This window comes from Penicillium argentinense (genome assembly GCF_028826775.1).
Source record: "Penicillium argentinense strain IBT 30761 chromosome Unknown utg000002l_segment0_segment0, whole genome shotgun sequence".
Taxonomy (NCBI): Eukaryota; Fungi; Ascomycota; class Eurotiomycetes; order Eurotiales; family Aspergillaceae; genus Penicillium; species Penicillium argentinense.
Genome location: NW_026622661.1, coordinates 3,112,114 through 3,134,743, shown reverse-complemented (window position 1 = coordinate 3,134,743; position 22,630 = coordinate 3,112,114). Strand labels below are relative to the sequence as shown.

General features: G+C 46.6%; 8 protein-coding genes across 8 annotated transcripts; 3 read left to right on the top strand and 5 right to left on the bottom strand.

Annotated features, from left to right (window-relative positions):
• Positions 1–295: 295 nt before the first annotated feature.
• On the top strand, positions 296–1,400 carry N7532_002000 (uncharacterized protein; the record flags this gene model as incomplete). The annotated part of the gene is made up of 2 exons (XM_056614494.1): positions 296–440; positions 496–1,400. 2 exons carry the CDS (start codon positions 296–298, stop codon positions 1,398–1,400), a joined length of 1,050 nt encoding a protein of 349 aa, XP_056479535.1.
• Positions 1,401–2,549: 1,149 nt separating this feature from the next.
• N7532_001999 (uncharacterized protein) lies at positions 2,550–4,836 on the top strand (the record flags this gene model as incomplete). Its single annotated transcript, XM_056614493.1, has 3 exons — positions 2,550–3,070; positions 3,103–3,964; positions 4,021–4,836. 3 exons carry the CDS (start codon positions 2,550–2,552, stop codon positions 4,834–4,836), a joined length of 2,199 nt encoding a protein of 732 aa, XP_056479534.1.
• Positions 4,837–5,622: 786 nt separating this feature from the next.
• N7532_001998 (uncharacterized protein) lies at positions 5,623–7,190 on the top strand (the record flags this gene model as incomplete). Its single annotated transcript, XM_056614492.1, has 6 exons — positions 5,623–5,735; positions 6,086–6,138; positions 6,456–6,652; positions 6,701–6,878; positions 6,954–7,030; positions 7,164–7,190. The coding sequence occupies 6 exons, from the start codon at positions 5,623–5,625 to the stop codon at positions 7,188–7,190; spliced, it is 645 nt and encodes a 214-aa protein (XP_056479533.1).
• A 1,363-nt stretch (positions 7,191–8,553) lies between these two features.
• N7532_001997 (uncharacterized protein) lies at positions 8,554–9,423 on the bottom strand (the record flags this gene model as incomplete). The annotated part of the gene is made up of 7 exons (XM_056614491.1): positions 8,554–8,639; positions 8,695–8,782; positions 8,842–8,927; positions 8,978–9,092; positions 9,152–9,223; positions 9,263–9,334; positions 9,403–9,423. 7 exons carry the CDS (start codon positions 9,421–9,423, stop codon positions 8,554–8,556), a joined length of 540 nt encoding a protein of 179 aa, XP_056479532.1.
• A 1,719-nt stretch (positions 9,424–11,142) lies between these two features.
• Positions 11,143–12,329, bottom strand: N7532_001996 (uncharacterized protein; the record flags this gene model as incomplete). The annotated part of the gene is made up of 4 exons (XM_056614490.1): positions 11,143–11,903; positions 11,966–12,105; positions 12,127–12,246; positions 12,295–12,329. 4 exons carry the CDS (start codon positions 12,327–12,329, stop codon positions 11,143–11,145), a joined length of 1,056 nt encoding a protein of 351 aa, XP_056479531.1.
• Positions 12,330–13,571: 1,242 nt separating this feature from the next.
• Positions 13,572–15,356, bottom strand: N7532_001995 (uncharacterized protein; the record flags this gene model as incomplete). The annotated part of the gene is made up of 1 exon (XM_056614489.1): positions 13,572–15,356. The coding sequence occupies one exon, from the start codon at positions 15,354–15,356 to the stop codon at positions 13,572–13,574; it is 1,785 nt and encodes a 594-aa protein (XP_056479530.1).
• A 3,413-nt stretch (positions 15,357–18,769) lies between these two features.
• N7532_001994 (uncharacterized protein) lies at positions 18,770–20,833 on the bottom strand (the record flags this gene model as incomplete). Its single annotated transcript, XM_056614488.1, has 3 exons — positions 18,770–20,005; positions 20,050–20,658; positions 20,747–20,833. 3 exons carry the CDS (start codon positions 20,831–20,833, stop codon positions 18,770–18,772), a joined length of 1,932 nt encoding a protein of 643 aa, XP_056479529.1.
• A 1,296-nt stretch (positions 20,834–22,129) lies between these two features.
• Positions 22,130–22,477, bottom strand: N7532_001993 (uncharacterized protein; the record flags this gene model as incomplete). The annotated part of the gene is made up of 1 exon (XM_056614487.1): positions 22,130–22,477. One exon carries the CDS (start codon positions 22,475–22,477, stop codon positions 22,130–22,132), a length of 348 nt encoding a protein of 115 aa, XP_056479528.1.
• Positions 22,478–22,630: the final 153 nt, after the last annotated feature.

Sequence of the window (22,630 nt, the reverse complement as noted above, 5' to 3'; positions counted from 1 at the left end):
AAACCGGCAGTCGTCTCACGACTGTCGCAGTGGTAGGCATCACGATTTTGATTATTCGAGTTGTATAAAAGAGGGGCAGGGATGCTATTTTAAAGTCGGATTGTCTAAGTATACACCACTGTGCTACTCCTGCCCCAGATTCCTTCCATGAATGTTTGTCGCCGATAAGATAAGCGTTTCCCGGGCGACTGGTCACGTTCCGCCGGTCACGTTGACACTTTGTTCCTCTCAAAGATCAATGGGGGAATGCGCAGGTCGTTCGCTCTTCCTTCTCTGGGACTGTCGAGCCAGCAAGATGTCGCAATACCAGCGCAGCCCGACTAAATATAAGAGCCAGCCCGGGTTGTTCAAAGACGGCCTGTGGCACTGCGATTGCCACCTTCGCCCGCCCGCTGTCAAGTTCCAGGTCAAGAAGGAGGGGAAAAACCATGGCCGATGGTGTATGTGTTGACCAACTCCGAAATAGTAGATAACGGACGAAACTGAAAGTATCAGTCTATACCTGTCAAAAACAACCGCCTCAGAAATGCGGCTTCTTTCTATGGGAGAACGACGCAGAGATTCGCGCAAAGTCCGTCAACCTCTCTAACTCTCGCTCTGAACATGATCCCCGCGATTCCACCCCACGAACCCCATCGAAGAGCACTCAAAGCCAAGGCGGTCTCCTCACTCCACAGACCGGCCATCGCGACTACTACGGCACTCCGCCCCGCCCCGCGCAGTCCTCCCCGAGGAGCGCCCGAGTAGCCCAGATGATGGCAGAGGATACGGGAGACTACAGCGACACCGAGGATAGCGATGAGATAGCCCAGCTGTTACTGTCCACGCAAGCCGCCGAGCAATACCAGTCACAGTCCGACGTTGTCTACCCGGAGTTGCCAAACAAAGTACAGCGAACACCGACAACGTTCTCACCCGGCAAGCGCAAGCTCTTCGCCGCCCACGGAAGTCCGAATGGCCGCGAAGATCTGTTCAGCTCAACAGTGATTCCAACGACTTCCTCGTCTCGGCCGACCTTGTCCAGCCGTGTGCCACCCTCTTCGGCGGAACTGTGCGTGACGCCCACGCCGACTAAATACCACAACGTCCTCAGCTCGACCTCCGTCCCCCACAAGTCTGAGCTGGCACGCGAGGCCACCGCAATTTTTGAAAAGCACGATGTAGTCCTATCGAACAAGGCCCTTGACGAGCTGGTCGAGCTGCTGAATCGCCATGACTTGAAACTGCAAGGTGTCAATCGCGGTCGAGAGATCACCCGGCTGGCTCTCAAGAAAAAGGAAGAGGAGCTTTCCAAGAAAGACGATGAGATTCGGTACTTGCATGAGAGAATCACGAATCTGCAGGCCCAGAGAGAATTGGATCAGAAGCTCTTGGACTCGATGAGCAGTGGGCTCAGCTGATAATGCGTCGGATGTGTGTTCGGATCACAGATTCAGCTTAACGATGTTATGAGATACGCTATTTTAGTCCCGAGCGATTGGACAATGCAACCAAATTGATTTTCGGCTTATACACAGCACTCTTGCAAAGCTGCCCTCTCGACCCCCTCGTACTTGATGACCGTTTGCATAATAGGATGGAGCCCGGGTCTCAACCTTATCACTATTTATCTATACCGCAAAACCACCATTTGTCCCTGAACAAATGTTACATTGATGAATACAGAGGGACAGGTGAAGACCTCTTCGGGACCAGGTTACAGGTCAGCTAACCCTCACTGAACCTCATCGCACCCTCAAGTCACGTGAAAAGTGGGTTTTCAGTAGCTCATCACACCCTAGACCCACTTATGTTGGTATTTATCCCTGTATTGCTGTAGTAACCATGTAAATAATCCTCATTTACCTTATAAATTAAAAACACGCCTGTTTTTATCCCGTCTTCGCCTTACGCAGACAACATGGAGCACCAACCAGTTGCTAACCAGTTCTGGTACCCCTGGAGGGAAATGCCTCTCAACCAACTGCTTAATCTTGATCCAAGCGCAGAGAATCAAGATAGGAGTGATGAGGACCTCTCTATCTTGAATCAAAGTAATGATACTCGTATCATACATGAACGAAATGAAGCAACAGCCGACCCCAATGAGGTAAATATATATCTCTTATACTCCAACTAGTTTTTACTTAGTCTCTAATCAATTAATCTCTAGCAACCCGAGCCACAGGTCACAATTCCACTCTCAGGTGGTACGCACGATGTAGTAGAAACTGCCAAGATCGAGCATGTTATTTCGCTCCCAGAATACCCACAAACCCATGATTAGGGCTGTTGCGAATACGAATATTCGCAGGAATCGGTATTATTCGTTATTCGTATTCGCAACACACGAACACTGCGAATATTATTCGCAGTTTTATTCGCAGTACTAAAAGTGTGCGAATAATTATTCGCACTAAGGCTGCGAATACGAATAATATTCGCAAGATGTCACGTGCAGCTAGAATAGTGGAGCAAAAAAATAATTCCTAGTCACCCAATGCAAAATCACTCTTCTGTACAATTCGTGCTATATTCTTGACTCTTTGCAGAGATATTTATCGCCCAAGATGCTGACTCGTGGGAACCATCCGAATTACCTTGCTCTAAACGATGGCTATGAAGATGAAGCCCCCTCTGAAGATTGGCTATCAAACCTAATAGAGAATCCGATAGCTCAGCATCCAGAAGAGCTTAGCCTACTGCCTCTACCGCATACCTCTGATCTGTCAGTGGTGACTGCAGATACCGATTCTTATCTTGATTCTCTGGATGAAGTGTTACCTTCAGAATCAGCCTCTCAACTACCTCCTCCAGCTACTGGTTCCCAAATTTCCCGCCCAAAAACACTGAAAAACGACTGGTTATGGGGTTTTCTTCATGTTAGAGAGTTCTCTAGCGAATGGATCGAAAAGAGAAGCAGAAAGAAGAGGCTCATCGATCGCGAAATCAGTTGTACGGCTATTGATAAAGCCACAGGGAAGAAATGCAACTGGTCTACAACAGATTCGAAGCGACAGACTTCTACCACTAATATTCGGCTCCATTTGAAGGAGAAACATGGGATTTTACCCCTAATGGCCCTGAGCAAGTGATTACTACACCTAAATCTACTCTTCTGAGCCTATGGGGTAGTAAGGCAAATATCACGATTCAACAAAGTCTTGAAAAGAACCTTCTTCGCTGGGTTGTGAGCAGTAAGCAGCCTTTCACAGTCATTGAATCACCAGACTTTCAGCAACTCTTTAAGGATATACCGGGGGTTTCGCTCCCTTTTTCCTCTCGCCATACCCTTCGACAGCGTCTCCTAGAAGATTTCGACCAACAACGCGCTAAATTGAAAGAGGAGCTTGCGGCGACGTGCAAAACAATTGCTTTATCTCTTGATGTCTGGACTAGCAAGAATCACCTACCAATCCTTGGTGTTATTGGTCATTGGCTCACAGAAGAATTTGATTATCGTGAGAGAGTCCTAGAGTTTACAGAGCTTCATGGACCACACAGTGGGGAGAATCTAGCTACGGCTATTGAAACATTACTTATTGAACTCAATCTTGAGCACAAATTACTCTCAATTACTGGTGATAACGCTAGCAATAATGAGCGGATGGTGCTACAACTCTTTGAAAAGTTACAGCAGTCCGGAGCGAATACCATATTCTGTGGTCTAGGAAGCTATGTGCGGTGTTTAGCGCACATTATCAACCTGATCGTGAAGGATATCCTTTCCGCTCTCAAGTCTGGTAATACAGAAGAGGCCACTTCTGTCTGTGATAACCTTGATAGAGGGGAACATCACTCATTCCATACACTTGAACCACTCGCTAAGCTTCGTATCCTGGCTATCTGGATCTACCGAAGTCCTCAACGCAGACAGGCGTGGAAAAACAATTGCAAGCGTATGAACCTTCCCGAAAAGTTCATTCAATATGATGTTGATACACGATGGAATTCTACCTTCCGCATGATAAGTGACGCTCTAAAGGTGAGCTACTAGCACTCAACGATACTTTAATAAGACTAAATACTAATGCTTCTAAGTCAAAGGACCAGCTTGAGAAGTTCATTCATTACGAGACAGAGTTTCTACCTTTCTCGACAAAAGATTGGGAACGACTTTCACAAATCCACTCTATTCTCTCAAAATTCGATGAGTTCACCTTGTTTGTCTCAGAGAAAAGGCCCCAGATCAGTCTCACAGTGCCGGTCTATTATGAACTTCATGATTTACTACATGATGCTGCGGAGCGTAAGGAGGATTTTGCAGACATTGATGAGGATATTGCAAGTGCGGTTAGGCAAAGTATCAAGAAGTATATGAAGTACTATACTTTTATGGATATCTCTGATACATACTATACTGCTCTGATTCTGGATCCTCGTGTGAAAGGAGACCTCCTCCTATACGAATTGGAAGATAAAGCCACTAGCAGGGAGATTCTTCAATCTCTCCGTGATGACCTTTATTCCAAATATCCAGAGACTTCAGACCTACTTAGTATAGCAGAGCCCTCAGAGCCCAGTCACAAGAAGCAAAAAGTTGGAAGCCGGATGTTACGAAGGCTACAGCCTCACGATAAGCCTCAAGTATCTGATATTGATCGATATTTTGACAGTGCTCGGGTTGATGCTAGTGATATGGAAGATCCAAACTGGTTATGTGATTGGTGGAGGGTTCATAAACATGACTACCCTCGGATGGCTGCTGCTGCTAGAGATTACCTAGCAATCCCAGCCTCTGAAGTTTCGGTTGAGAGATTGTTCAATGCAGGAAGAGATGTACTTGGAGTACGGAGATACTCTATGAAGGCAGAGACGATGAGGGTTTTAATGTTGTTGAATGATGTTTATAAGTAATAGTGATTCGACTGGACAACTATATAGAGAGCAGTCTCAATTTCTAGTGTTTCCTCTGGTGTTCTATAAATGATAATTCAATTTAACTCCGCAAATCCGTAATATATATACCCATAACATGCTAGCTTCAAGTACTTACTCTAAATCTGTATAACTACTTTGAACACGCACTTCTAAAAGTAAGATGAGTCTAGCAGTAGAATCTACTACACTCCTTATATTCCTACTCTACAAGACTTACAAGTATAGAAATCTTACCTTAACCCTCTACGTAACCAAGTAACTAACTAGTTAGCATATACTTAATTAACTAGTCAACCATCATCATCCTGGAGGATTACATAATAATTCGGGGATTGCGAATATTCGCCGAATATTCGCAGACTCGCGAATAATTTATTCGTAATCCCGATTTGCTGCGAATAATATTCGCAAAATTTATTCGCAAAGCAAAAATCTCGCGAATAATTATTCGTACGAATATTCGCACGAATAATATTCGCAATTACGAATATTCGCAGCAGCCCTACCCATGATCTTGGCTATGCATATGTGGTCAACCTCCGAGGACTATCGTATGAGCAAGCATCTCAGGTTCTCACTTCAGTATGTATCTCTAGAAACTAATACTAAACTACTTACTAACCAGTTACTTAGATACAGTACTCCTACGCTAAAGTTGGGACCGAAACAGTTGCGTTTAATCCATTCCTTGGTTGCAAGACTAGGAAACGAAGGTTAAAATGCACTGGGGTTTCTATCTGCACCTTCGCACATCCGTTAATTATGTCTTCGCAACATTACCTTGCTGATGAAGATCTATTCACATCGCTTTCAGAGACCCGGCGGCGAATCAAGCAAGAAGATAGCCTGACTTTGCAGCAAAAGGCTAGCATGAGGTAAGATAATTAGTTTGTAACTAAAATAGAACTAATCCTAACTTCTATTAGCTTCTACCAGGTCCATCAGGAGAGGTTTCACATGAAAACTGCATGTAAAAACTCTATAGACAGCTGTAAGCTAGTCTATGGGACCTACCATGAACCAGTAAGCTTGCTAAATAGGTCAAGGAAAGCCAATTGCTAACTAGTCAACAGACCATTGATGGGATCCATCATCCCTTCCTCGCATGCAGTAATCGCACCCTTGAAAATAGGACTCTGCACTTCCATCGAAGCCTAATAGGGAAAGAGACCTCTCTAGATATTAGATACCTCCAGTATCTAGTAGATGGAAATATACCCTCAAGCTTTGACCACTGCGGTGTGGTTGAGCCGCGCTCTACGCGGCGTAAGGACTGCGGTATGTCTTTGATAACTAGTTATACACTAGTTACTAACTCGTGTGTAGGTATTATGCACCCTCAAGGGCAGGGTAAATTAACCCAGCAACAGTGTGGCGTACAATTTCGCATATGGATCCCGATAGACTTAGCAGCGTGCCCATACGCTCTTTTCTACTCTCGCGGATGTCATAGTCACCCACCACCTCCTCCAAATAAGGCACCATACCTTATTATGGGTGATATATTGAATCTAATTTGTCGAAACCAGACCCCAGACTTAACCCTTAGTAAGTAATCTTATCCAGCTACTGACTAATATCTAACTAGTTAACAGCGTCGTTCCTACAAAGCCCAGCTCTTCGTGAATACTGCCAGGAGAGAAAATGCATGACACTCTCTCAGATCCATAAAAGCTTCGTGAATATGGACCGTTTTCGAGCCGTTCTCACTAAACAACGTGCCTTTCGATACCCCAAGGGTAGAGATATTGCAGGTATTCAACATGAACTTCACCGTGATCCAACTTTGCAGGTAGGACAACAGGAACTAGTTGTGATTTACTTACTAATTGATTATTAGTCATATATACGGGAGGTCTATGATAATGAGTATGGTCTTTTCGTCTTCTGCGCTCTTGAAGCCCAAATTCGATATTTAGCCTCACTTGACTCATTTGAGGTGGATATGTCGTATAAACGGGTTAAAGGCGACGTCATCGAAGTAATATTCGCAACCCTTATACAGGAGCATGGCAAGAGTAAGTATAACTACTCCCTAACTAGTTCTTTACTAATTTACGTCTTAGTCTTTACTCTATTCCGCGTCTTCACAGATCAAGAGTCACCAAATGCTTATGAGTTTATCTTTAGCCGAGTATTCTACTTGATCCAGAAGATTACGAACGAATCAGTGAGGTTTCATTATCTACATAACAAGGGCTTCAAGGCTATTGTTACAGATATGTGCCCTAATCAGATGACTGGTATAGTTTATTATTTTATTTTTACTAGCCTTTGACTAGCTTTTAACTAATTCAACCTAGGTCTCGGGCAGCACCTCCAGAGAATAGACCCTTTTCGTCGCGAGCGTGGCTGGCAACTACGGAATATTTTGATATTCTGCAAGGTGCACTTTATGCGCACTGTGGCAGAATTATTCCCTGAGACTTTAGATGGAACATATCATCTAGCCCGGGAACGATGTATGAGCTTGCTTAGCTCTCAGACGGAGAGGGAGTATCATGGGCTACTTGACTTAATTGCGGGTATGTCCATTATAAGTGGTTACAAAACGAGTTGCTAACTAATAAGTAGGACACTACCCAGACTTAGTTGACTGGGCAAACCACAAGCGACATCCAATTATCTCTGCTGGTTTATGTAGAGCGTGTTCGTTAATAAATCCGGATTTCTATAAGGATATCAGGAATCATACGAATGCGGTTGAACAGAGCCACTACAAGTCCTATTTTCTAGGCATACACGATAGCCTGCTTGGTGCAGTGATGAAGTAAGTTCAAAGTCAACTATTTATAATTTAGTTATTAACTAGTTTACAAGGTCCAGATTGCTAGATCTCCAAGACGTCGAGCAATATCATATTCGTGAGCGTTATGGTAGTAGGCATTCATATCGATGTGATAGCCAACAAGCGAGATGGAAGAGGAATCTACAGAGAGAAGGTAAGACATAACTAGCTAAAACCTAGTGATTAGTCTAGGTACTAATATTAACAATTTAACACAGACCGAAAGAGAGATTGTTTCTTACAAGAGCAGCAAGAGAAGATTAATGCAATAGTCTCTCAGGAGGATCTAATTCTCCATCAATCGAGCTCATCTGGTAGAATGATCAAACGGTCCCGTTCTACACGGGGAAGGTCATCATCAAGATGTAGTTCCCAGAGCCGTTCCCAAAGCCGTTCTCAGAGCCCTGCAGTGTAAGTGACTACGATAGCTAGATATTGATTAGAAACTAACTAGTTGATAGGACCCCATTCTCATTACCCTCTCGGTCTGACTCTCCAGACCTTCGCCGTACTGCCTCAGTGAACCTACATAACCAAGCATCTATTGACGAAAATCAACGTCAAGCGCAGCTTAGGTATCAGGAAGAGAAACAGCGGATAGAACTAAGGGTAGAATTTGAGAGAAAGGAGTATGAGGTAAGGCTTGAGGAGCAACGGAGGGTAATAGAAAGACAGAAAAGACAGGATGAACTTGCATTTGAGAAGAGTGTGATGGAAAATGAGTTATTAGCTATTCAGCTTGCTAATTTGAAGAAACAGTCAGGACAGAACTAGTATAAAACTAGTTCTAATCTGACATTTTTAATATTCTGCATTTAAAAAGTTGTTCTTGTTACGGGTCAAGAGAAAGATCAAAATCAAACTATACTATTCAAAGGAAAAGAAAGAACTAGTTCAAAGGTAGTTCAGGGATCCTTAATAGTATCAGAGGGATAAGGGGCAAACTCCTCAAAGATATCACACTGAGTACGGCGAGCATGACTGCAACATCCTGAAAGTTTTAAGTAAAGTAGTTCTGAACTAGTTAAGAATTGCTAAAGACTCACTTCGCGAAACATTATCGAGCTTACACTGCTCACAGGGAACGTCCACACCCATTTCCATAGCCTGGCGCTTTAGCTCAGACATATTGATCTATTAAGAAACTGTCATTTAGTTAAGAACGAGTAATATACTAGAGGATATCCACTCACAGTACCATCGCGCTTAAGAGGAAATGCGGGCTGAGGGGCACTAGCTACACGAGTGTCGTACCGAGATTTGAGGTCATTGTAAAAGGCTATAAATTAGTTAGAGACTAGTTTAGCATATCAAATATCTTTAACTTACCGATAGCAGCTGCATCACGCTCAGCTGTGATTGAACCTCCGCCCTCTCCCTCGCAAATCTCGTTATGCTTATCTCTGATATGAGCCTTAAGGGCGTTGGTGTTTTGGAAACGGTTCTATGACTAGTTAAAAACCAGACTTAGAAGATTATCGTTATGAATATAAAGTCATATACCATATTGGCACAGGGATAGTAACGACAGAGCAATTCGCCTGGGTGGATAATAAGAGTGTTCGCTTCCTGTGGCTATATCAGAACTAGTTTAGCATTAGTGGAGGCACTCACGGTCGCTACAGGCATGTCCAACTCATGTAATATGTCCTCCTTCTTCATCGTGGTATACCATAAATAGGTGTCCTACAACCAGTTCAGAGCTAGTCAGTTCTCTCATCTCTTCTCTCACTTTATTAAACTTTATTACTCACAGCTGTCTTGTACTTCGGCATGTTGTAAATTGAAGTTGAACTAGTTCGTGATGCGATAATCCAGCAGAAAAGAGCGGTCAGGGACGGCTCCTGAAGTGTTCAAGAACCAATAAGGGAGGCGGTGGGTTGAAGGAAGGAGGGTAAGGTTTTGTAAGGTGAAATGAGGTGTAAGGTATTTACAGTTGGAACCCACATGTCATGTGACTTGAGGGTGCGATGAGCTTTTTTGGAGGGTGGGCTGAGCTGTAGTCACCTTCGGGACTAGGACGACACTTTGCTGCCTCAGGCACCAATAACATGTCAACTTCCGTATAGTATCCGATCAATTGGAGATATCAATGACTCTGTATTTCCATTACCCCTTATTCACGCTTTTTATGGTCCAATTTAGTTACATAAGCAATGCCGTCGGATCATCCATAGACCCGGTTTCATGCAGTATTCGTAAGGTAATGCCGACACTCCGAATCATGACTCGCGGAAGTATACAAGAAAGTGTACGTGACTCCAGTGTTGACTTCCAGAAGTCACTCTCGGAGTAGGAGGAGCTAGATATATAAGGACATTCCTCCACGCACATGTATTTAGTTCTTCGCGATCAATTGCACATTGTTACTTGGATCTACTGTTGATTCACTTCACCGTTCGATATAAAGCCAAACATCCTACAAGTGGGGGAGCTCTTCGGACTGACCTACTTGGCGCACTCGGCTGGCGCACCTTTGCAAGCATCCTATAGGACCCGAGCCCGTATAAGGCGTCGTACGCAGCGGTACGGTTGTGGACAAGCTTGAAGGCACGCATACTTGAGGCAAGTATCACCCAGGAACCCACCAGTTCACCGCGCCCAGTTAGTAGCGCGTAACAGTTGAGAGGAGCAGTAAAACGCGCCATGTACCTTACGTTATATGCGGCGTAAGATGCCTTATGCGTACGCAAAAGGAACTCATGGAATTTCATGTATTCCTATGGTTTTGATCTTTGCAAGTCAGTGGGGAAGGCCGCCTAGCCCCAAGTAACTCGACGATCCGCTGGAATACCTCTAATCTCGTGGGCGACATATGCTAGGTATCATTCGCGAGGGCGTCTGTTTGTCTCAAAACAACCCAATAGGGTATTCCATCGGCAAATGATCATTTTGTCCGATCATCGGTTGTTTGTAAGGCGACCAAGGGCCTCAACAGCTGCTGATGGCTGTAGGTTTCGATATCTTGCAATGAGCCTGTTGTTATAGTGGCGGCCGTTATTGCCTTCCATATCGTGATATATAGAGATACCGATTCAAACCCTAGTCACATGTTATGCTAATCCTGTCTTTAGTTCTCCGCGAATGGCACATTGTTAGTGTACTTGGATCTACTGTTCATTCATACTTCACTGTTCGATATTAAGTCAAACATTCTACATGAGTGCGTGGTCATGGAGAAAAGAAGGGAGATAGGCAACGAGCTCGCAACGTCCCCAGGCCTTCCGTTCTCTCTTTCAGAGGCAAACCTTCCTCGGGGTTCCATTGAGGCTTACGGTTCAATAACGATGACTCATTTATTACTGTTCATACAGGACGATACACTTTGACAGGGGTTAGGAGACATCTGTCTAAATTGGGTCTAGCTAGTTTCGGAACAGGATTCAAGAAGTAATCTGCGAGTATGAACAAGGGAATCTGATTTCGAATTTGGCAGTATTGACGAACTTAGAGTTAAACGTCTTTTGCATCACTCAGGCGGGAAAAAAGGAATGCTAGGCTGAGGATTCATGAAATACACTGAAATCGAACGGCGTTACCACCCTTTTAGCCTTCTTATGCTTTGCTGAAATTCCTCTGTTCCAGCTCTCCCACTCTCGGATCTCTTCCTCCGCATGCCTGAGTAAGCAAGATTGTTCTTGAGCGCCCTGCTTCAGTCTGAGAAAATTCATTTCCAGTCCATCGATATGTTCTTCTAGAGATTGAATGGATGTTCCGCTCATTGATATTCTCCGGGCTAGCTTGCGGGTGACATCGATTGTAAAGTCACCGCCTTCAGCGATCAAGTTCCCCAGACTCTCCTTTGAACTCTCCTCTGATAGTTTGGTGTAATTTAGCGCTACGTACTGGGAGAGTAGTTCTCGAGCTGGATCTTCCATTTTTGATCTTATTGTTGAGTCGTATATGAGGCGTATGGCGTCCGCGAGATGCAGAAAAAATGGATCAGTTGGTGTATCGCATTTGAGAAGAAGCTGCGTTAGGCGCTGTAGGGCCAAAGTCTCGAGTCTGGAGAACAAGAATTGGTGTGCGAAACAATAAATCTTGGCGTGCATGAGGGCTATGTTTCCTAGGTGCCCGTCGCAGGCATGAGACATCTTGGTGAAAGAACCTGCCGCTGTCTGCATAGTCTCTAATGGCAGGCCAGCTTGCAAGCATCGACTCAAAGGGGTAAGCGGTCGTTCCAATTGTTGTTCCTCCGTAATTGCGGAGTCGGATGCCGAAAATCCTGCTTCGGGTTTATTGATCGCTTGTCCAGCTAAATGAAAACTCTATATTAGTCGACTGCAGATAGACGTATGACAGGGCCATGGGAATTACAATTGTTGTCATTTTCTTTATCTTCTAGGAGTTTTTCGCCAAATATTGGTTGACCTTGCACATCATAATCCTTCACGTAGAGATAGCTCAAGGCGCATTCAACGGTGTCTTCATCGAACTCAGTCCAGTCAATGGTCTCACTTGATCCATTTTTGATTCACTGATCGCTGACACGGGTTTTCAATACCGGTGAGCCGCTCGATAAAAGGACTCCGGGGTGGATGTAGTAAATAGTCTTCTGGGATCCGGCAATGATCTGGACTGGGCAGTCCTTGAATATACTCCGTCAATGTCAGTGCCAGAATGTGTGACTATTGACAGGCGCCTACCTAGGATCTTGTAGGAAATTCGTTCGTGAAGCCATCTTTCAGCGAATTCTTCGAGTTCTCGAGCCGATGATGACGTAGGGAGAAGCGCACGAAGTGGCCAAAGTGGTTTCGAGAAGGAGAAGGTGACAAACTGAGGGGGTGGTCAAATACCACTAGGACCCTTCGGGATGGGCTTATTCATCGTTCACCCAATTTCCACCTAGTTAGTATGGTGTCATAACACGCCATAGTTCAAATATAAAGACCCCTGAGATCGCTCAACCGATCTCAACAACCTGCAATCAATCATCTTATTCTGTTTGACATCTTCAGTACTAGCCAATACATCGATTCCTCATCCTGACAGAAGGCCTTATCCCGTAAGAGGGGTTTCAGAGGGTAAACCAAATCCAGGATTAGGTGACAGCAAATAGAGATTAGTCAGTGACGGCACACTCGCTGCATGAGGCTAGAATATCGATGATTGGTTGATTGCGCGAAGGAAATGCCACTTGGCAAAAGCAAGTGTCGGATTATATGGAAAAATAAAACTCCGAGTGAGTGAAAAACCGCTACAGTACAGTACAGACAGAATTAGGGAATTTCTGAACTCCTTCCTAGCATCGAGCCAAAGATCGGTGGGAAAACGCCAGTGGTCTAATTACTTTGAGGGAGTATCAAACTACTCGAGTTTGATATGTACTGTTCCGCAAGGCGACGAGAGAACCCAGACGTGTTATTGTTCCAAGATAGTGTTGTAATTCAAAGGAAGATTGCTTGTATTCCTTCTGGACAGAAAACTTGAGGGTTTATATACACATGCGACCTCCAGATTGATTTCCAATCAAAGCTGGTAATTCCGTGAGGTTAGGAATTGATTCCGTTACGATACGACATGTCACAACAAATTGACTTACTTGCTCACTACTCACGAACTTCCTTATCATATTGTGATATTTGGCACAGAATACGCGGTATGGTCTGGTACTGACAACCCTGGTTAGGTCAGTCAGTACAGTGTGGAACAGGCTTACTAAGTTCCATTCGGAATACTGAATCTCCGATTCAGTACGCTAATGTATATAAGACCGTATGCCCCAGATAGTTTTCAGAACCAGACAATCCCTTCTGTTGAGTTATCACAATATTACTAAACCCGTCAGCCACGACTTTCTCAATTTGACGCAACACTTGTGGAAGCAACATAACACATGACATATAATAGACTCCTAGTAGCTCAATCATTCTTCCGAACTTTGTTGGCCTAAGATCCGTCAGAGAAATATGGCTCAGGCGATTCATCCACGGTTGTCCTCGTCACCTGACGAGTTAGTAGTATCCCTCTTTCGCCAGCGATCCAATTGACTTCGTTGCTTCATGGAAATGACAAACCGCTCCTCAAAAACAGACCGCACTGCAATTCTCGTGCTCTTCTTGAAGGTGCCGGGGTGTGAGACAATGAAGAGCACCGCGTTATAAACCTTGGCATGTTCATTTCTTTCATCGCCGAATTCGCCTCGTATTATCAGGAATAAAAGCCGAAATGCCGCGTCCCGTGCTCGAGATTTATCGCCCCTTACACCTCGATAACTCTTATACCCGAGCTCGTAAACAGTTTTGCAGGCTCTCAAATCAACAAAGATATTTTCGATTGTCTTCCCGGCTGGTACGTCAATCCCAAGGAAATGATATGTCTCACAGAGAGTGTGATATCTGGGAATATTCCCTCGCAAACAGCGGAAACATTGCCGATAGCCTGATTCCAAGCCCTTGAGTGCAATATCAAACAAAGGAATATCGCGATGAATGAAATCTGTATTTTGCGGCTGGGCAAGACGTTGAAATCGGACAAAGGATGATAAATATGGTATCGTCAAGAGGTCAACATTGTGGAACGTATCCCCAATTTTCAGTGTTGTTCTGCGAGAAATCGATTCATTCGCTTGAGTCGATCCCTTTTTATCACCGAATTTCGAATAAAGATCAACCGGTAACATTCTGCTACCTTCTCTCTTCGAAACCGCAAGGCTATCACTTCGGCCGTCATATTTTATGATGGCATTCCCATCATTCTCTCTCACCACTCTAATAATCTCCTTGATCAATACCACCAAGCTCCAAATATCATGAGCATGGTCTTGCTCCCATCTATGAATATCACAGGTGACGTCTTCGACTTCCGGCGGTTCAAATGTGCCACTTTTGTGGTAGGCACGAACAAGATTTGGTGTTTGCGATACCCATAGCTGTGGAAGGACTTCTTGGATGTCGATTGGCTTATGGAACACACGTGTTTTGATCTCAAGAGTTAAATCGATTGGTATCCGTTTTCCTTTTTCTTGGATCGCCAATTTGGACTCGGTAGCACGCCGAGAGTAATTTTCGGATCGCGAAAGAGACAGGTTTTCCATCATGTTCAGAATATCCTCATTTCCCGAACTACGAGGTTGAAGTTTTGAAGCTACTTCGACATATGCGTCTGTCTCGTAACGTAGCATTAATTTCAAATCACCCAAGTTATAGGAGATAATCCGATGGTGTCCTGTGCTACCGGACACTTGGGCTGTGGTGAAAGCTTTTTCAAACTGGTGGCCGTAACCTCTGAAATCCAGTGGCCCGATGAATGTATGTGTTTCGGTTTCTGCCCTACAAAAAATCGCTGTATTGTCCTTGACCTCAATTTCAATGGTAAACGGCTCCGGCCCGTTCCTGGAGAGATTTGGATTGATATATGACAGAAGTTTGCGAACGTTGTTTCGATCAGTTATCACGTCAACTTCGTGTATATCGTACGAAGGGCGTTCGGTGTACAAGGAGCGGAAAAGTGGCTCGAGTGGACTTTCAGGAAGGCGAAACGCGTTTTGAGCAATGTAAATCAGCCCAGAGTCTTTGGTCACTTTTTTGGCGGCTTTGGGTGGAGACCAAAGAGGCGGGCAGCCGGGGACAGCGATAGTGGGGCTGGAAGATTCAATCCAATTATAAGAAGACAAATGCTCCACATTCGTGATGGATGGTCCGATCATCTCTGCATTTGCTAACTCGAAGCAAGGGCGAGGTATGTCTGTGATCCAGGTAGAATCCATTGCTGCCTTTCTTGCTTGATGAAATTATACTAGCCAAGGAGAACGAGATTTGGATTGAGTCTCTCACGGTATTTGAATCACCGAAAGTCATATATTACCCCGCACGGGCTAAGACAACGAGGACTTGCATAATCTGGCCTTCACTTTTACGCACTGCTAATATGGCTTGCACAAAACCTTCGAATTTCGAAGTTTCAGGTTCTCGAGTCACTGCATCAACCGTAGAAATAACGTAAAAACCAACCACTCCAAATCCCAAGCCCTAAGGCCTCTTATTCCCCTGTGTAACAACAGAGCACCCTGAAGGGGATAACGAGCCTTTCTCTGACCGACTTCTTTTGCGGCGTGGGAGGTTAGAAAGAGGAAAGAGGCAGGTAAAAATCCCTGCAGCAGGTAATGAGGAGAACGATGCCGTACGTGGCGTGAGATGTGATAGGAAGCTGCCTATAGAACTGTCAGTATCTTTCCACGCAGAGCATGCTCTGGGCTGTCATTTGATGCCATCAAAGGCACGAACGACACACAATCCTGTTGCTTATGGACTTGCTGCATTTAGTAGCATCATCTGCCTGATAGGTGGTGAACTCACCACTGGAACGCCCCAGCGCTAAAAAGAAACGATATGTGTCATGGACGTAATCTATTGGATGTGGCGACACCACGTCAGTTCACTCCTCACTGCTTAAAAGCATCATTTCCTTGGATGCAGTGACACGTTGCAAAATCAAAGGAAGCTTGTGACAATCGATATGATTCCGAAATCATCAGGGTGACACAGCCCGTCTCCAGTCTACTTGGGGTTGAGCGGCGCAAATGCTTCTTCGTAGGGTACGAATTGGCATAGCCACATGAATATGAGACAGATGAAACAGGATGAACCATTCGTGATGATTGGAGGAACAATAGGGGTACCCATTACGTCTACGGCAAGACGGGCCAGCCCGTGCGGGCCGGGGTGCGTTGCCAGGTCAGCCTCCACAAGCCAGGATCGCCAAATCAGCATCGCCAAGTCAACTTCGCCAGGATCGAGTTACGAAACACGAGGCTCAATCACAAGGGCTTTTACAACGATCTGTATAGTAACGGGTTACGCCCGATATGCGTCACCACGTAGGATTGCACACCTGGCCTGGCGTCCAGGCCCTTAACAGATTCCATTGGTTCAGTCTGACATACACCACCAAGAATCCTTCGGAATTCCTGACGGGAAACTTTTGCGAGATGATGTTATTCTGCAATGCCTAATACCTAATTCGCAATTATCTTCTGAGTATTCCAAATCCACTTCGCTTCCAACAAGTAACCTGATATGCGTAACATTGATGCGAGTAAAAATGACGCCGATTCCTGCTTCGCTTCATGTGGTTCGTAGCTGTCCGTACTTCCTGAAATGGTTGTCTCTTGGTGGCCCACCTGTAGGTCGTGGCCCCTCGTAAGGCAGAGACCATAACATTACCCTTCTCCTTTGCGGAGGACACAGCTTGCTTAGATTTTGGACGAATGGTGAGTCGAACACGTCGGTGATGCAAAGTGTTCTGGACTATGCATCTTGATGACAGGTTTTAATTGGTCGAATTCTTCCGATGATGCAATATAAGGCAACCGATTTTGTTGCCCGATTTACTTCCCCATCCGCCGAATTGATTGACGTTAGTGCACGTGGCGACTTTCAGGCTTTTAAATTTTTTAGACGGAAAGCTTGAGGCTTCGAATAGAAAGTTCTACCATCGATACCGATAATATGCCACACCGAGGTCAAAAGAGACCAAAGCCCGTCAAACTATGGTCATTGTTCCCGACGCTTCATACAGTGACGCCCGTTATTGCCTTCCATATGGGGGAACAGAGAGAGACTCTTTCGAACCCTGAGCACATGTGAAGCTAAACCTAATATGAATTTCGCGTAAGTCACGAGTTATAAATATACATGTAATAATACCTAGCTTCGTATCCCTTTGTATAGATACAAGACTCTGGAAGCCTAGACGACTAGAAGGCTCCATGCAAACCAAGCAAACTAGGCAACCGTTAGTAGTCTAGTAACTTCCCTCTTCCATCCCTCAGTTGCTTCACTGCAGAGGATCTAACGCTGTTCTGCGGACTCTCCGCGAATAAAGTAGTTACTCATCCATTTGTTGCTTACAGGCATTCTCTTGTTTTTATTCTTATCTCAGCTGTGCGTTTAGCGTCGTGTTACACCACATGAAATATATCTACCAATCAACTCGTGCTGCGGCAGCGATGCGTTGTCCTCAGGAGGTACGGCTGCTGCTTCGAAGCGGGGTAGCCTTTCTCCCAGAAATGTGTTCATAAGCCCATCCAAGGCCATATTCCGATCATATTCCGAGTTCTCAGCGCAAGCTTTTGACATCATTAACATTCTAAGATCCCACAACCGACACCCAGGTTTAAAATGCCACACAAGGGACGCAAAGCTACGAAATTGTGGTCGCTCCACCCAAAGCTTCATGACGACGTAGTACGGTTATTAGACGAGGAAGGGCTTCAAATAGACTTCTTTGACGCCGATGATGAGGAAACCAACATTGAGGAATGGGACACAAACGTTATGGGTCGATTTATATGCCAAAACAGCAGATGTTACTCCAGCGGTTGGTCGAGCAAAAAAGTCGCGATTACAATTCGCATGTACCCCCGACAGCGATATAATGCACGAGTGTATCATCAGCGATGCAGAAATTGCAGAGCAGTTGGTCGGCTAGTCCTGGATACCGGGTGCTATGCGGAAAGAGTGACATACTGGCTCAAAAAATGGAATGGAATTGAGGTACAGCGGTCCAGTTTTTCCGGCCAGAGCAAAGGACCGCACGATAGTGAACTGTGTGAAGGGTGTAAAGTTGGTCATTGTCCCAACTCGAATGAGGATTTAGCATTGGTGCTTGCGAGGTAAGTTTGGTACCAAAGGTTCTTATACAGTAACCAATTATTTTAGATTGTCTATCTGAGCGCTGCGCTACAAGGCATCCCATTCTTGGTACGCAGGCTATCCTCGATCTGAAAATCCTTGGGCCAACTATCCAGTCCGAGTGGGCACAGCTTTGAGATGGAAACACCAGGGTCGGAACTGCAACAAGATTGATCAGCAACCTGGTGTTACTCCTTGATCCCTGGTTTTGTGGTGTATGACGCTCAGGAAGAAAATCGGGCTAATATGTTTAAGACAATTTTTTTTACTCTTTTCTTTTTTCTTTTGAGTTATCTTCTGATCATGTACCCTGTAATTCTTGGTCTTTTCTTCTTCCGGCTTACACCGCCGGGAAGAAGGCGGAGAGGAGAGGCAGGTAATGTGTAATTGCGAAGGTCAATGTGGACGCTTGGAAATCAGGCGAGGCAAAGAGAAAAATGAAAATGACAAAGAAGTTAAACAGTTGTCCCAATGGAAGAGTGGTGGCCTAGTCGTGCGCTTGCGATCGCATGTGGATCTCTTCCACGGGGAGCCCATCTTCTGAGAGGACGTGCTGGTATGAGCGCGGCTTGCGCTTCTGGATCAGACGCCAGGCACCGGCGAGGATACCGCCGACGGAGCAAGCCACCAGAATGAAGATCAGGAGGCGGCCCACGCCGCGGATAACCTCGGAGGCCTGGTAGACGGCCTTGGCGACCTCCTTAGCGTCGGCGTAAGTCTGAGGGGAGTCGGAGTCAGAGTCCGATCCCATGTCCATGTCCATGTTCATGGAGTCGTCGTGGTCATGGCCATCGGTGGTCTCCGTGGTCTCCTTATCTGCGACCTCCTTATCGCCAGCTGCGCCAGTGGCACCTTCGGTGGTCTCGTTGACCTTGTTGATGATTGACGGGTCATCAGGGGAAGGTCTACTCTCAGAGCCTTGGAATCCGACAGCCTTCCAGTTGCTAGGTATCTCGCTACGCTGGACACGAGATTTACCCATGGCCTTTCCCTCAGCGTCGACAGCCTCGGCGGAGATCCAGTCCATGTATCCGTCGACAATGTACATGGTCTCGAAATCGGACTTCTTGGCGTGACCGATGAGCACATCGCCACCGCGGTAGTCAGCTTTGGCGTAGAAGTTCCATCCGGCAACATCGGTGGCACCGTTCCAGCTGACGTGGATGATGGTGGTGGTATCGTCATCATTGGTACCGTAGACAGAAGCAACAACATCCGGAGGAGCGGCAGGGCGGCCGATGAACTCGTATTTGTACGCCCGGTAGGTCGAGTAGCGTGTCGAGGCGAAGCGGGCAGTCATTAATACATCGCCGTTGGGTGCGTGCTCACTCTGGTAGCCGCGCTCACCCCAGCCGGCGAAGATGTTGCCGTTGGGAAGGGTCTGAGCGCTGCCACGGAGACGGGTCCGGCTGCTGTCAGGGCGGTTGATGCGGTTGATGACACGGGCAGTCATGGCAACGGTGTCCATCTCGATGTACAACACCGAGGAAATGTTCTCATCGTTACCCCGCTCGTCTGAGGCGTTGTTCAGCATTGAGATCACCTGGTGAGTGCCGTTGGAAGAGACGAATTTCACATCGTGCTGCTTGGAGAAAGTGAAGTCCATATCGAAATCACCCTCCGGACCGCTGGTAAGGCGCCACATAATCTGGCCAGTCTCACCGGAGATACCGTAGATGGTGTTGGTGAACCGCAGGGAGATAATGAAATCGCCCGCCTCGTTCTTGTCGACAGTGTTGATGTGGACGTAGTCCCAGCCGGGCTTACCCCATGGGGCGTCCCACGAGTGGAAGGGAACATGTTCGACTCGGTAAGCGCAATAGCGTCCTTGCTGTTCCACTGAGCCAGAACCTCGCTGGTCTTCATGTCCAATTCGACGAATCCACCAGTAACGACCCAGCTCTCCTCCATCGGGCGTCCGAAGTCGGCCAGGTTGGCCACCTGCGGATGGTATGTGCAGGCCACGGCGGACTTACCACCGGGCAAGATGTTGAACTCGTGCATGTTGAAGTCGTGCATCTCATCGGGCTGGTAAACGCGGGTCTGTTCCTTATAGTGTTTGTCTAAGACAATGCCACTTCCCTTGCCGCCTCCGTCAAGTTCCCAGTTCAAGATAAAAGACAGTTCAACCTCATCGTCGATATCGCTAACGGGTCGGAAGTCGAACACGTTCATGTAATCGTACTGGACGGGGCCGGCCCAGACAAGCTTGCCCTCGCCATCGTAGATATATGGACCGACCTGATACTGCTGGTACTTCTGGGTAGGTGCTTCGGGCGAGATCTGGCCGTACGGCGCGACGAACCAGTATCTGGGGCCCACTCGCTCGCGGTCATGATAGGTGACTTCCCACTTCAAGGCGCGGACTTCTGGGAGCTATAGGAATTGCAGATCATTGGCCTCTGTTCAGGACTTGGCTTGGCCAAGAAGGTGCGAAAAACAGGACACCAAGGGGGCTACCAACCGTCACGAATGACATCAAATCGCCATCTTCGCGCAGTGCGACGGCATTATGCAGGACCAATAGTAACAACGCGGCGGAAAACAACATGATCAAGCAGTGGTTAGGGAAGAGGACGATCTTCCCCGGGACGAAGTAGGCAACAACAAAATAAACGAGGGTGAAAGCAGGGGTGGGAAAAGAGAAGGAGAAAGGAGGGGACGATACAAGACAGACCAATGACGAAGCATTCGGACGTCCCGACTGTCAAAAAACGAGTGGAGAGCAGGCCGGGTCAGGGAGGGAAAAAGGCAGAAGACTCCACGCAGTTTTTTGCCCGCTCAGGCGGCGACGGGCCTCGGGGGAGCGCATGGAATCTGACGATCGCGGTGAAGGCTCTTGGCATTGTTTGGGACGGTGGAGCCGGGTAGGAGCAGCGACGCTGAGTGGCGCAAAGACGAGCGAGCGAAGCGGACGCTCGATTCCACTCGTATCGTTAGCCTAGTCGGGTTCCACAGGCGACACTCCCATAAGGTCGAGCGTTCGGTGTTGATTGCCCAAAGGCACGGGCAAGATCGGATCGCAACACGCGCAGCAGCATTCACATTGATTCATAGCTGATTGATTCGAACTCGTCAAGACGCTCTTGACTCGTCACGCGCCTGACAAGGCTAGCTAGTTGTACTCCGTAGACCGGCAAAACGGGGGCAAACGGGGATGGACACGAGGCCAGCCGGCTGGAATGGCGGACACACTCCACGTCCAAAGGGGAAAATCTTGGCACTCTAACTGTTGTCGGCGTGATAAGATCGCCATTCTGCAGACTACGCAGAGCTTTGCCTGCCTGTTATCTACTTTTGACAGCCGCACTATCCACTTTTCTAGCGTCGGCATCGGCTGTCCCTGGCTAGCAGGTGGAGACGTGGCAAAGGCAATTTGCACAGGCGAAGCCAGGGCTAGCTGTGAATACCATGAGGCTCTCACGGTTAAACATGGTGTCTACGATAGTGTGATTCGGGGGGTTGATGAGGAGACTGGGGCAGAAGGAGAATGGAAGCATTGGAAGTAGAAGTATCAAGTAGAGGACTAGCCCAATTAATCCGATTACTATTAAGGTTGACTGCTCCACATTATTCACAGCGGCTCAGGAGTAGCAGTGCCTTGTGTAATACGGGTTCGTTAGCCCCCCCACATGCCAGTGAGAGGGCGCCCCAGCGTAGCCACAATTTTCATTGTAATAGTCCACAATTTTCATCGTAATAGTCCCGTAGTTGAGCACACCGCTTCGGGTGTTCGGTGTGGGTCAACTACGGGACTATTAGTGTAGTGCTTGCATCAAGCCTTGCGAGCCTATCAATAATTCGTCTTCCCATTATGACTCTATATGGATACACTCGCCTCGCCCTATTACCAGTAGAACATCCCTCCTGGTTCAAGATTTTCTCTCTCCAGTATAGTTCCAAGTGTATGTTTCATTCGAGAAGCCGCCGCCCTGCAGTACTCCTCTGAACCTGGAGTAGGGCCTGCCTTCGTCTTGTTGAGATCCGCTTTCAACCAAGGCAACTTTACTGTTACTGGCGAGCTGGTAACAGCCTCGTGGAGTCGAGTGATAGCTTCCTCGTCGTATCCGCCTCCTAGAACGACAGCCTTGGGAAGAGCCGAGTAGTTTTTCGAGCCCAGACTGCCTTTGTCATTGACCGGGGTGGAACCGGACAGGATAAGAGGGAGGTCGCGTATACCATCCTCGACGCTCATGATGAAATGTGTTACTAATTCCCCTGTGAGATGCGAAAGAAACCACGTTGGTGTTTCGAGCTTTTCTTACCTTCATAGTCAGGTTCTAGCTCTGAGATCACAATGCAACCCACTTTCTCCAGCCGGCCACAAAGAACAATTGGGGTGGGCATA